The 14,256-nt window shown below is 39.2% G+C and overlaps 1 protein-coding gene across 1 annotated transcript; it reads right to left on the bottom strand.

Annotated features, from left to right (window-relative positions):
* Nucleotides 1-1,883: 1,883 nt before the first annotated feature.
* Nucleotides 1,884-13,884, bottom strand: LOC124257730. Its single transcript, XM_046691865.1, has 4 exons — nucleotides 13,677-13,884; nucleotides 12,384-12,517; nucleotides 7,955-8,076; nucleotides 1,884-2,228 (listed from the first exon to the last, which is right to left on the bottom strand). Exons 2-4 carry the CDS (start codon nucleotides 12,499-12,501, stop codon nucleotides 2,226-2,228), a joined length of 243 nt encoding a protein of 80 aa, XP_046547821.1. The 5' UTR covers nucleotides 12,502-12,517; nucleotides 13,677-13,884; the 3' UTR covers nucleotides 1,884-2,225.
* Nucleotides 13,885-14,256: the final 372 nt, after the last annotated feature.

Consider the following 14,256-nt stretch of genomic DNA (forward strand, 5'->3'; position numbering starts at 1 on the left):
GTTCACCTGAATCAATTCGGAACGTATGGCACAAGTCGAAGTAGGGAATTGCTTCTGACATCATCTTTGCGGCCGATACACTTTGATCGAATAACTTCTTAGTCGAATAAAAGAGCATGCTCAAATGTACCTCAAAATGAGAACCTGAACCCGGGCGTGACAGGCGAACGTTTTAACTACTTGGCTAACCCACCGACCTTTGGTACCTGAAAAGTGAGTGAGTTTAGTTTAAGACCGCTTTTAGCAATATACCAGCAATATCACTCTGGGGGACACCTGAAATGGGCTTGACACATTTTACCCATGTGGGGAATCGAACCCGGCTCTTCGGCGTGACGAGCAAACGCTTTAACCACTAGGCTATCCCACTGCGTTGGCTCATCACGCCAAAGACCCAGGTTTCATCCCCCACACAGGTTCAATGAGTGAAGCCAGTTTCTGGTGTGCCCCTCCGTGATATTGCTGAAAGTGGCCTTAAACCATACTCAAGTTTTGCACACAGGTCAAATGTAAACAAAACCCCTAAATGATGTGATTGTGGACGTCTTAATACACTCAACATCTTTAACAGACTTCAAGTATACAACACAAACCAAAAGATTTGGGATTAAATCAATATGTATTTCCAATTTTCTTCACAGAAAGATCAAATGGACTAAAGATTTACTGGTACATCCAAATATCCCTCAGGTGTGGCCATGCAGTTAACCATTCTGCTGTGAACAAAGCTGCGAAGTGGAACTGAAACCATTCCCACTCATTTAAACCAGACGTGGAAAACAGTCTATTCCGTTTCAGTTGATGAGTGGCATTTTATTTATCTTTTCTTTAACTGTTTGACAAGACTACATACAAAATGGAAGTTTTCATAATGGCATATTTTTATATTGTGATCAGATGCAGAATGTTCACTTCCAGGCATGAATATTACAGCTTCCGTTTTGTTAATAATCAAATCACTCAAAGAGTAGGATTTAACCCTGATTTGAACAGTATTTAAGTTAAAACAAGGCGTGTCAGCTTAATGAGGGCGAAAGCTCAAAGAGAAGCAGGTCTCAGGCGCATAACACTATGGAGAAAGCAACAAGCATAGGCATGGTGCTACAAACCAGGAAACAAAGATTCAAACTCAAAATCACAGGTTCCGAACTAGACTGCACTTGATTTCTGGTGCCTCATACTGGGAGTTCATCTTAAATGAGAAAAAAACACACAAAAAAACCTGTGCGCACCAGTAAATTTAGTGAAAAATACCACAAATTAAACGAGTCATCTGAAGTTGACAAATCTTCCCTTCTCCAACAAATGTGAAAGAACAAATCATCTGACAGTTACTTAACGTTCTTGATTTTTATAGACTAAGTCTATATCATTTCCATGGAAACAGAAAAAAATAAAATGCCAAAAATCCGCAAATAGCAAAGGCACCACTATGGGATCTATCTCATATCTACCAATTTCTGTTGAAAGACATTGAACAGTTCTTGACTTACGCTCCAGACAAAATGATTACAGACATAAAGACGAGGCGTTGACTATATTCAATCACATGCCTATCTGTATCACTGTAAAAAATATATATCTCAGGTCAAAGTACAGTCATAAACTCTGTACTAATTCGGGGGAATGATTTTTGGTACAAGGGAAACTTCAACCACAAAGCTAACCTGAAGTCCCACCAAAGACAGTCTCTTTAGATTTGTTCCCTGAAAGAACAAGTAGCCAGTGGTTACAACTACAAGCGAAAGTGGCAATAATCCTTGCCTCGGATAGATGAGATAAAACAGTTCCAGACTGTAACAACTGTATTCGGGACACATATCCTCCCTTGGAATCCTCATGGTCTCATCAGCATAAGGTTTACACCAAAACTTCACACAACATAACATTTTAAGCTTTATTGATCTTCCCAAAGCTTGCCCGTTGTGACATCTTTTGGAAATCGCATAATGTGAAAAGTTATACTGATTGCAATGTAAGATGTTCAAAATGTATGCACGGCCAAGGCTTGCATACGTAAAGCATAAAAATGTAGATCCCTTACAATAAATTATCTGTACAAATATTCAGTGACTTATATTTTGGCACATGCGATTTCTAAAAGATATGAGAGATAAAAGCAGACGACTGTGTTGGGCTTAAGTGTTCGCATGTCCAATGTCTGATGGCAGCTCTTCTGTCAGGGCGGCCATTGATGAGCTCCTTTATTTAAACACTGTCCTTGGTTACTGAAACATAAGGAAAAGAACCATAGGCACCTGATCAATGTCTGTGAAACATCACCTTGTAAGCTACATACAAAGAGCAACAAGCAATGATGTTTGACCTAATACTTTCCCCTACCATGCTAAACCACTGAGTGAATAAACAACACAAAATGGCTATCATTGGTGGGTATACTGTTTGTTGTTTAACATCCCTAATAAAACAATATCATAGCTGCAGTTTATTTCTCAGCAGCATTAAAAGTGTTATCCAGTGATTGGTATGACACCAGTTTACCAACTGCTTGACCCACACAGCCCACATCTCAGATACAGCATTACTTGTAGACAATGAGGTAGTAGGTTACAGACAAAGTACCCAGTTTGAGATTGAGAGTATTAGTTGCATGAAAATGGTGCAAATTGTAGTGCGTTTAGTTTTACGCCACACTCAGCAATTGTCCAGCTATATGGCGGCGGTATGTTAATAATTGCGTCTAGACCAGGTGATCACACAATAGGGATACAATGATGAACAGCGTGAGCCTGACCGATGAGCATTTGATCTACATATTTGGGATCACAGAATGTTGCTGATGTCAACTAAGCTTCCAGTCCGAGCCTGAGTGTAAAATACAAACACTGTTTTCCCATCAGTCACCTTTGGGAAGCGACGACAAGCAGTCCAGCTGTGACTGAAACCAATTCTAACCCGGATCTTCACAGGTGGTGCAAATTGTAAATTTCATCGCTTTACTTTGATATTTTATAATGGAGAAGACTGATTGTACACTAACACCCAAAGGGGGCACAGTTACATTGGAAGGTTATAAACTTGTTATACATAAAGTAACTCAGTATTGCTCTATATAGGACAAGAGATCAGATGCAAATTGTGTACTTCAACCATCAGAGAAAACACATTGCGAACAACTTCTAAGTTGATCCCTGATTCTACCAGACTTTCAAAATTGCTTATTAAAGTGGGCTGCAATGATTCACCCAGATCGCGATTCAATTTTCGATATTGGACCCTCGATTTGATCATTTTTTATTCGATTCTTCATACAAGTAAAAACATCAAATAATTTTCTGTGAAATCCATCGTCAACTTGGTGATGTCACTAACAAATGCATTGGTGGAAATAACCCATTGCCCGACGTCCGAATCCAGTGTTATTTTTTGTCGGGCAAGCAAATTTGTGTATCACACTGTACCAGCGTCCAGTTGACTTTCCAATGTTAATTATGCTGTTTATTGAAAAAATCAACAAGAAAACGGACAGTACAGTGGAAAAATTATCAGGGCAAGTGATTTTACATGTGCCAATGTACCGAAGTACATTAGCAATTTTAAAGTTATTTCCACCCCTGATTATGTCGTCCAATGCTGCAAACAAATCAAATCCTAAAAATAGAGCCCCAAAGGATAGAAAAGTACCTGTTCAATGTCTGTGAAACATCACCTTGAAGCTACATAGAAAGAGCAACAAGCAATGATGTTTGACCTAATACTTTCCCCTACCATGCTAAACCACTGAGTGAATAAATAACACAAAATGGCTATCATTGGTGGGTATACTGCTTGTTGTTTAACATCCCAATAAAACAATATCATCGCTGCAGTTTCTTTATTTCTCAGCAGCAATAAAAGTGTTATCCAGTGATTAGTATGACACCAGTTTAGCTAATTGCTTGACCCACACAGCCCACATCTCAGATACAGCATTACTTGTAGACAATGAGGTAGTAGGGTACAGACAAAGTACCCAGTTTGAGATTGTGAGTATTAGTTGCATGAAAATGGTGCAAATTGTAGTGAGTTAAGTTTTACGCCACACTCAGCAATTGTCCAGCTATATGGCAGCGGTCTGTTAATAATTGTGTCTAGACCAGGCAATCCAGTGATCAACAGCATGAGCATCGATCTACACAATAGGGATACAATGACATGTGTCAACTAAGTCAGCGAGCCTGACCACCCGATCCCATCACTCTCAGCTTTTTACGACAAGCATGTGTGACTGAAAACCAATTCTAACCCGGATCTTCACAGGTGGTGCAAATTGTAAATTTCATTGCTTTACTTTGATGATTTTATAATGGAGAAGACTGATTGTACCACAAATGAGTGAGTGACTGAGTTTAGTTTCGCGCTAAGCTTAGCAATATTCCAGCACACGGCGGGGCAGAAATGGAGCGATCGTGGCGACGGCGAACACCTTAACCACTAGGCTACATATTGTACCACAAACAAGCAAGCACAGTTACATTGGTGAGTGAGGAGTGAGTTTAGCTCTTCACGCCCGTCAGTTAATACTATAGCTGTTCAAATAATCAGTCTTCGACCAGGACAATCCAGTGCAGCATGATTCGTCTGCGCCAATTGGGAACCGATGACATAGGTCAATGAAGTCAGCGAACCACCACCTGCCGATTCCGTTGAGCCTTTTATGACAAGATAGTGCCTTTTATGGCAAGCACATGGGTTGCTGAAGACCTATTCCACCCGGATCTTTCGCAGGTAGGGGACACCAGAAATGTAAACTTAACACATTGTGCCCATGTTACTTCGAGCCGGGTTTTGCGTAAATGCGAGAACACCTTTAACCACTAGGTACCCCCACTGTTCCTATTGTACCACTAACCCCCAAAGGGGGCACAGTTACATTGGAAGGTTATAAACTTGTTATACATAAAGTAACTCAGTACTGCTCTATATAGGACAAGAGATCACATGCAAATTGTGTAGTTCAGCCATCAGAGAAAACACATTGCGAACAACTTCTAAGTTGATCCCTGATTCTACCAGACTTTCAAAATTGCTTATTAAAGTAGGGCTGCAATGATTCACCCAGATCTCGATTCAATATTCGATATTGGACCCTCGATTTGATCATTTTTGATTCGATTCTTCATACAAGTAAAAACATCAGATTTTTTACTGTGAAATCCATCGTCAACTTGGCGATGTCACTAACAACAAATGCAGGGGGTGGAAATAGCCCATTGCCCGACGTCCGAGTCCAGTCTTATTTTCTGTCGGGCAAGCAAATTTGTATATCACACTGTACCGGTGTTCAGTTGACTTTCCAATGTTAATTACGTTGTTTATTTATTAAAAAATCAACAAGAAAACAGTCGGTATATTGGAAAAATTATCAGGGCAAGTGACTTTACATATGCCACTGTACCGGAGTACACTAGCAATGTTAAAGTTATTTCCACCCCTGAAATGTCATTTTATAATTAGCCTGGCGTCAACCTATCACATTTCGCCTTATATCAGCGCTCGAAACTGCTTGATTTGGGAGTCAAAGTTACGTACAGGCTGTGCGGAAATAATTTAAATCGGTATTCAAATATCAAATCGAAATAGTGATAATGGTTATTGAAAATCAAAACTAAGGCGTCAGATTTGATTTTTGATGAATCGAACTGAATCGTTGCAGCCCTATTTAAAAGACCATTCATTGATAGCCTGAACAATTAGTGTCTGTGGAACATCAACAACTTGCAGCTGGGACAGACAAGTCTACAACAATGTTCACACAAGATTTTCTCCCCAACCATGCTAAACCACCGAGTGAGAGTAGAATCACAAAATGGCTATCATTGGTGGGTATTCCTGGTTCTAGAACAGAGTTTCCGCTGATTTAATTATTTATCGGACACTGTGTCCGGCGACCAAACATTTTACCGGACATGAATGAAATTTGCCGGTCATATCCTATTACCATACTGTAAGTACTCATTTTAAAGATATTTTTAGCCTGGGTAGTTCCAAAACATAACAATTTTTGCGACCATGAAAGCACAGCCAAGACTGTCATTTCGATTACCCATGATTTTTTTTATTTTAATACATGATTATTTACCGGACACAGTGTCCGGCTGGCTTTCAATTTACCGGTCCCTAACAAATTTTTCCGGCGTTTTTCAGGTATATACCGGAGAACGGAAACACTGTAGAATTTCAATGTTGTCAATGTGGATGTCAGTTTCGTGCAGACAACTCAGTGAATGACATGAGCATTGATCTACTAAGAATACAAATCAGAAGTATGGAGAGAATAAACACTTTAATGTTAATCATGTACTTGTAAGCTAGGTTAGAAAATCAAAACTACTTTCTACAATAATATTCAGTAGTTAAATATGTTATATTTGAATTTGAATCATGACCAAAAGGATTTTGCATGACAAACAACTTGTAACATACAACAGGTTGCGATTTCTTCCAGTCGAGAAGCAAGGTGGGGTTGAAGTGGCAATATTGTGTGATAACTTTTATTGCTAGCTCATTCACGTGAAGGTTCAGGCGTATCCACTCACCAGTATGTAGATACCAGTTGATCTTCCTGTAGAAAATGTACTTTCTAGGCTGATCATCGTTTTCACTATCACTAGCGTCTGGCTCAAACAAATATGGCTTAGCGATTGTTTCTTTATTGGTATCCGATAAACAGTCACTGCATGAGGACTGGCAATCCATGGAAAGGGAAAGATTGTCACTGTCTGAATTACTTCCGGACATGTAAGAGTCTGCTTTGTACCGAAATGCCAACCCACTGAATTAACCATATCTAAATCACTTGACATAAATGGTTTAATACCTGAGTAAATTGGGTAACAAAAGCCAGAGGTAGCCAACAGGTAACAGTTATGACAAGCGATTTTGACAGAATCGTCTATGAAAACAAGTTGTAGCTTGGAAGCTACAGAGGTACAGATAAGCTGCGTATCTGCGTAAATTACGCAAACATTTATGTGAAGACCCAATTCCCATTAAGTCTTTTGCGTACAAGTACGCTTGAAGTTTTGTAAATACTCAATAAATGTGATCTTACATGCGTACACACAAAAATGTCAAGTCGTAGCTTGCGTACCGGTAGATAGATAAAATAGCTGACATATTGAGAGGCTCTATTTTAGGACATGAGCTTGACATATTGCAGTCTTTCTTATCGTTTCTCATATTAGATATCAAAGGTAAATCACAAACACTATTATATAAGCTATATTATATTTTTAAAATTAATGGAAAATGGCAAAATACCCAAATGAGTTTGATTGAGGTGAGTACAATTTATTTGGTTACTCAAAGGAAAATTAGGATACCCAATTGAGATGAACACAAGGGAGTACATAACTCAATGACCCAAAAAGTTATCTGTAGCTCTGAAGCTAGGTAAAGCAGGTGACAAGATTAAATGACAGATTGTGAAAACAAAGCTTTCGTTTTTCACAACAATTGTCACGATTTCAGGTTTAGACAAACCCGTAAACAAGATAATTTACCCCCGGAAATATACATGAATTCTACAGTGCCCCTCGTATGTATACCTCACATTACGCCACGCCACGAAGACGAGCCCCTCTGATTGGTTGAAATTTCGTTCACAGGCGACAATTGTGCACTGTTGTCAAAAAGGTCGATTTAAGTTAATTATGTGTCGATATGAGTAGTTTTAATGATGGGGATTCATTTATAACGATGCCAATAAATGATTTATGTATTTGTACCCCTTAAAGTATATGTGATCTTTAACAGGGAGTGAGCGAGTGTAGTTTTATACTGCTTTTAGCAATATTCCAGCAATATCACGGCAGGCGACATCAGAAATGGGCATCACACATTGTACCCATTTGGGGAATCGAACCCGGGTCCTCGGTGCAAGGAGCGAATGCTTTAACCACTTGGTTACCCCAGGTCCCCAGACACTCAGCAGGTTGTAGCATGTACTTACACATTTCTCTTCCTTGAGTCCACGTCGGAAGAACCACATGGTGATGGCATCTGTGTCCTTGTCACGATGAAGGGGAATAACATAGCCAGTGATGTCTTTGGGGTCTTCATAATCTATCGGGACTGCAAATAAACAAAATATACCATTGAAACAACCCTATAAAATTAAGAAATGAATAGTGAATCTGACATGTCTAAGGTAATTTGCTTTCTTTTTTCTTTGTTTATTGTTTAACGGACAAAATCAGCGATATTCCTGCTATATGGCAGTGGTCAGTAAATCCCCCGCCAGTGTTCTGTTCCTATTTGGTTCCTGTTGTTTAACTCATTCACGACATTCATCTCCTGAAAACACATACCACATTTGGTCTCCCTATCAATAACGGTTACTGAGAAGATCTGTCCCCATTGGGGATACCACGCACTGAGTCAAGAAATGCATGACAAGGGCCATAACTCTGTAAAGTATCATAACATGGTTTCTGTCTTCAAACTCCATTGAGGTATTTGTGTCCTGAAAATACATGCCAGTGTTCACGAATGGTGTTTTAAAGTAACAGGACATTGGGTCCTGTAAGTTTCAGATGTCTGTCTGACCCATTGAAAATTCACAGGACCCATAGAATAAAATTAAACACACATTTCAGATTTAACATTTCTTATAATTGGCAATTAAAATATAAACAAACATAAGATTTATAAATAGCAAATAGGTGTCACATGTCCCATATGACAACTTCAGTCAAAGTAATTGTGAAATATACAGTCAGCCACTGGGGCCGGCGGGTTGTAGACTTCTATCGGACGTTGGCAAATCTGCCGGATTTGTCAGAGGGTCAGACGCTATTCGTGAACACTGCATGCCACAGTTGGTTTCCCTATCTATACTGGTTTCTAAGAAAATCTGTCCCCTTTGGGGATACTGTGCATCTGTCCACATTATCTCTGACGGGCGGAGCTCAAACCTATATCCCCCTCCCACTTCATGGTGGGGGATAATAATACAACGGCCATCGGATATCCTTTTTATACAGCCATCAACTATCATGCTTTTTCCAAGTCAGCCTCTGAACATATCTGACGAAGTAGTTCATTTCAAACATTATTTGAAATGATACACTTGGTCATCTTAATGTCCCATCAAAAGCGCGACCATTTAATCAATGATGACAAAATGGCTATCAGAGATGGTAACCATGGTTACAGGAGGTACTACTGTATATCCAATGTAAGTATGACCTCTGACAATAATTCATACCTTTTCCCACCTGACAAAACTATTATAACTAGTTAAAGTACACACAATATCCCTCGTCACATTTGTTAGTTGTGGTGTGATGACTTAGATCTGTTAGTTAACTCTTTCAACACCTGTCAGTCAACCAGAGGCGTTTACTGCCATGACACCGAGTTCCCAGAGACTGAGGTCATAGATGGAGCCTATGTTTATCAAGGAAAATATCAGCTACATTACTGCTACTACATATCATACACCATTTGAAAGGTCTAATCCTACAGTTTATAAATATGAAATCTACAACTACAACGTAATTAATTTAATTTTTAATGAAAATGCAAGCTTAAAAATGTATGTCCAGATAAACCACGAAGGGAGCAAGAAAATACGACAATTTTTTCCACTTGTAACATGGCATAATATCCCCTTACCTTTTTCTTCTACATTTTTACGTAATCAGAAAAAGATTTTCAAAAAGATTTTTCAAATAATGTATGGTGGTCTATTTCCCGATATCAGTGACTTTCCGCTCACTTATGTGATACAACAGCAGGAAATACCTCGGTTTGGAAGCTTTGTATGAATAACATGTGAGGCGATTCGTTTGATGGCGGGTATCCTTTGAAAGCTCTGAACATCAACAAGATCACTGTACCCTTGCCGAGAGTATTTTCACAGTTGTAAGAAGCGATTTTATTGGATAAACATTGGTTTCTAATAACGCTTTTTTGCCACAGTCTGCTGTAAGGATCGTGATTGGTCAAAATCGTACATGTGACCTAAGGCAGCCAATCATATTACAGAAATGGATGCCGTCCTCGTAAACGAAAACTAATGATTCAGACGAAACTTGTGGGTAAAATCACGCTATTCTGAACGTGTTATGCAATAAGTCACCGCCTATACGTATATTATGGAACTTAGTGGACGTATGGTGCTAGGTTATGACCTGTGCCAAAAATGCTTCATGCATATATTTTAGCATTAAACATAGTGTCCGAACATGAAGTTCGAGGCGACGAAAGCCGAGATGTCACTTGAATTACATTACACGATCGCTCAAAAAGATAAGCAAGTTATAATGTACGTTTGACAACTTTTATGAGTACTGTCCAGTTTATTTAATTATTTGCTCGAAACATCGTTACTTTGGTCTTTGAGAACTTTGCTGTGGACCCTTGCCGAAGCGTGTGTCCTAGAATTGTTTTTTTTTCTCAATAACAATGTGAAAAATAGTTTATAATGCTAATCCTGTCGATAATATATGGTCATTTGAAATTTAATAAGTGTTTTCAGACATTGTGAAAGGTGATAGATTTGATAAAAGAATCATATGTTAGTTACATATCATAGATAATTTTGATGCGACTACTGCCTGGCCGGTTTACCTGCCTACGGTGTCTGTGGACTTGTGACGTCTCGGCCGGTTTTCCGGCCTACAGTGTTGAATGGGTTAACATGGTTAACACATCCACAAGGGTGGGACTGAAGTGAATGTGTGACATTAACGTGACATTGTTAACTAAAGGATCAGCTTTTGTTCTGTTTAGTTCCATGCCACACTCAGTAATATTCCAGTGACATGTAAACAAAGGAGTCTGGACCAAACAATCTAGTGATCAACAGCATGAGCATCGACCATCAAATGCGATACAATTAAAAGATAAACATTATGTGTTGGCCAATTTCCGGGTGTTATTGAGTATTTGAAGCACAGGAATCCATTTGGAACCGACGGTGTCAGCCGGAGGTTTCAAATGAAATATTCCTGTGCTTCAAATACTCAATAACACCCGGAAATTGGCCAACACATGTTTATCGACATTGTAAACACAAAAGTAAACCAAAATGGTCCACACGTTTTTGTCTCTGTACTCATTGACATCGAGCACGGGTACAGCAGTGAAATGTCATCAGCCAGCTGTTTCCCATGGTAGCATCTGGAACTGCTCATTTGTGACGTCATTCAGACTTTACGTCACAATTTGATTTGAATGACGTCATCACAGCTGAGGACGTAACAATACAATGGTGTGAGTGATGTTTGCACGTATTAATACGCAGCGAATTTCCGGGAATCGAATACCATTCAATCATGTTTTTCAACCAATCAGATTAAAGAACACAGTGACTTTTGGTTTACAATGACATGTAAACCAAGCCAACAATCCTGTTACAAGCATGGGTTACTGAAGATTATTTCTAACCATGATCTTCACAGGTCTCAAAATGCAGTGGCCCTGAGGTGTATTCAGTTTTGATAAAACATTGGAAACCATATTTTGCCAATCCAAATTCAAGTTTACTATTCACTTCTCAGGTCAGACTTCAGGCATAATGAAAACCTTCCAGACTGGTGAACCACACTACCATAATTACACAGATTACTACACAAATGTTCAGACTTTTTGAATCAGCAAGTTGTAAGATATATTAGTATCTGACAGATAAGAGTATGTACAGTAATCTGTTGAATACACAAACCAACTTCAGTGTCAAATAGATTAATATCTCATATTTTCAGTCTCAGATACACCTGTGCATTTACAAGGCCATGATGATGATGCAAACTTGATAAGATCTAAGAAAATTAAAAGCTCTAAAATGACAATGTTGCAACATAGATGTAGGCAAGTATAAAACAATTGAAAGTGTGAAGTCATTGTAATCGCCTGGGATGTTCTCCATGATCAAGACATCCACCAACACTGACAGACATCAGTCAAAGAGCTCATGGCACTATATCTTACCTCACACATAAATCATGTTGTTTTCAGTTTGGCTGAGCCAATCAATGTACCAAGCTTTCAAGGAAGTAACATTTTCTATGTTACCCGCTGGGAATGTCGAACTGAGGGAATTCATTTGGTACTTCGTGTTAGTAGTGTTTTGGTTGTTGTCGGTATTGGCTAAATGCCTAACTCTGGTACTCCTCATTCTGATCCGATACCATGTGCTTCAAACAGTTCAAAATTAACATTAAGATGTTCGGTAAGATAAATACCTGTACGTCGCTCACTGGTCTCTCAGGGCCCATGGGTTGATGTACCCTCTGTTTGTTCCCCTTGACCTTTGGGCTCGGGGAACAAAGAGAGGGTACATCAACCCATGTCCCCTCGTGACCAGTGAACAACTATAATGTAACTAGACTTTCATCCATGCGAGCTTAAATTTTAGTTAAAAGGAATCTTACATCTGAAGAACTGGATCTCATCAAAATTCTGCTTCACTATGGTAGTAAATTTCACAGCCTCCTCCTTGAAAGAAGTAGTTTGTGCTTTCTTCTCTTCATCACTCAAGTCTGATTCCATGATTGACTTGACAATTCTGAAACATGAGCTGTCAGTGAAGTCATTTTACACAATTTACATTTACAGTTTATACACATGCCAACATTTACAAACTACATGTCGTCTATTGTAATGGTCTTTCAGTCGGGACAAGAAAGTACTGTAAAGGAAAATCTACAATGCTGTAGAGTCTTGTTATGTTATTCAGGAAATGCCAGCGTTAACAGTATAGCACTTCAGGGTGGAATGACCACCTGGCTTTACACTGGATTTTATCTACAGGGGCTGTGGGCACAAGCAGTGAGATAGGAGAGGGTCCTGTGTCCCATCACCAGTGTCACAACGGGACGTCATCTACAATGTTGTCAGGGGAGATTTGGGGAGGTAGCACCCTCCATTGGTAGAGCTTTTGGGGACCACATGCAGGAATATTTCCGCACAAAACAGGTGTGTGGTCGAAGCAAGCCCTCTGATTGGTCAACGCTTGTAAATCTGCACATTCTTTATAACTTTGTGGGAATTTTTACTTTCATAGACTGCTCGACTTAGAAATGTAAGAATTTGTTTTCCAGCAATGGCTTCTCAAAAGAAAGCATCAGCTGTAAATGTCTCCTTAACAAGCGTCGACAAATCAGAGGGCTTGCTTGACCACACACCCATTTTGTGCGGACCTATTGTAATCCATTTGTGACAAGATCGTTTAGTTTAGGGTCAAAATTAGCTTTCAATCGACTTGCAGAAATAACAATAAAGAATTGGTAGGCGTCATGAGTGGTGATCGATAGGCCAATCATCCATGAATATGTTTACATTACATTTAAATTGATTGCATGCAGTGGTATGTTTTTAATCTTTAATCCTCGCAAAGACACAAGGGCCTGTGCTCACCCCCTGAAGATCAGCATAAACATTAAATGCAAGGAGGAACACTTTGCTTTTCAATGTCTCACTAAGCAATATTCAAGCTATATGGTGGCACTGGTCTGTAAATAATCGAGTGTGGACCACACAATCCAGTGAGCAACAGCATGAGCATAAATCTATGCATTTGGAATACAATGTCATGTCTGCCAAGCAGACGACATCCTGTTCATCCCCTCTCACAACTAGCATGGCTAGATGAAGACCCAAACCAACCCCGATTTTCACAGGTCTCGAAAGACATTTTAGTTGCCAATTCAAAGAGAAACACCCACCTTTTGCAGTAGTCCCTTAAGAATAAATTGAAAGCTTTCACGGAATAATCATGAGTGCATTCTTCCAGGTGCTGGTTGAGGACAATGTCAATGCCTCTTGTAACGCTCTCCTCTACTTCTTCTGCTGCCTCTTCCTGACTGGCATTTGCACCGATATCGAAGTCCCCAGACTCTTTTTTAATTACCTCCTGTACAGTTTGAATGACATATTTAGAGTTTTATCTTTGTATCATACAATGTTAAATTATACACATGTAAATGCAGAATTCAGAACAGTAAAATATTGAATGACAAGGAGAGTTATAATAAGGGTAATTTCAAACTATACATATGGAAGGCGACATTACTAGTATACGTGAATGAATGACAGTACAATGAGCAGTAGAGAATGGATATGAAAATCTGAAAAGAGAACTGTTTATTGGCATGTGGAGAAGACGAAAGCAGCCACTAATCCATTATTCCAAGAACATAAGAGAAATGGTTGTTTTACATAACAATTACTCTGAAATTATCAGACTGGGTGAACACAACCCTCAGTGCCTTTGGGTACTTGATAGCAAAACTTCATTTGTCCAGA

This window comes from Haliotis rubra, unplaced genomic scaffold (assembly GCF_003918875.1).
Source record: "Haliotis rubra isolate DU_JTF1 unplaced genomic scaffold, ASM391887v1 Scf670, whole genome shotgun sequence".
NCBI lineage: Eukaryota > Metazoa > Mollusca > Gastropoda > Lepetellida > Haliotidae > Haliotis > Haliotis rubra.

Bases quoted from the DNA above. Each gene is read 5' to 3' on its own strand.
- LOC124257730 (XM_046691865.1), bottom strand. From the start codon at position 12,501: ATGGAATCAGACTTGAGTGATGAAGAGAAGAAAGCACAAACTACTTCT. The intron at 8,077-12,383 runs GTAAGATTCCTT...GTTTATTTGCAG, and splicing joins TGAGATCCAGTTCTTCAGAT to TCCCGATAGATTATGAAGAC.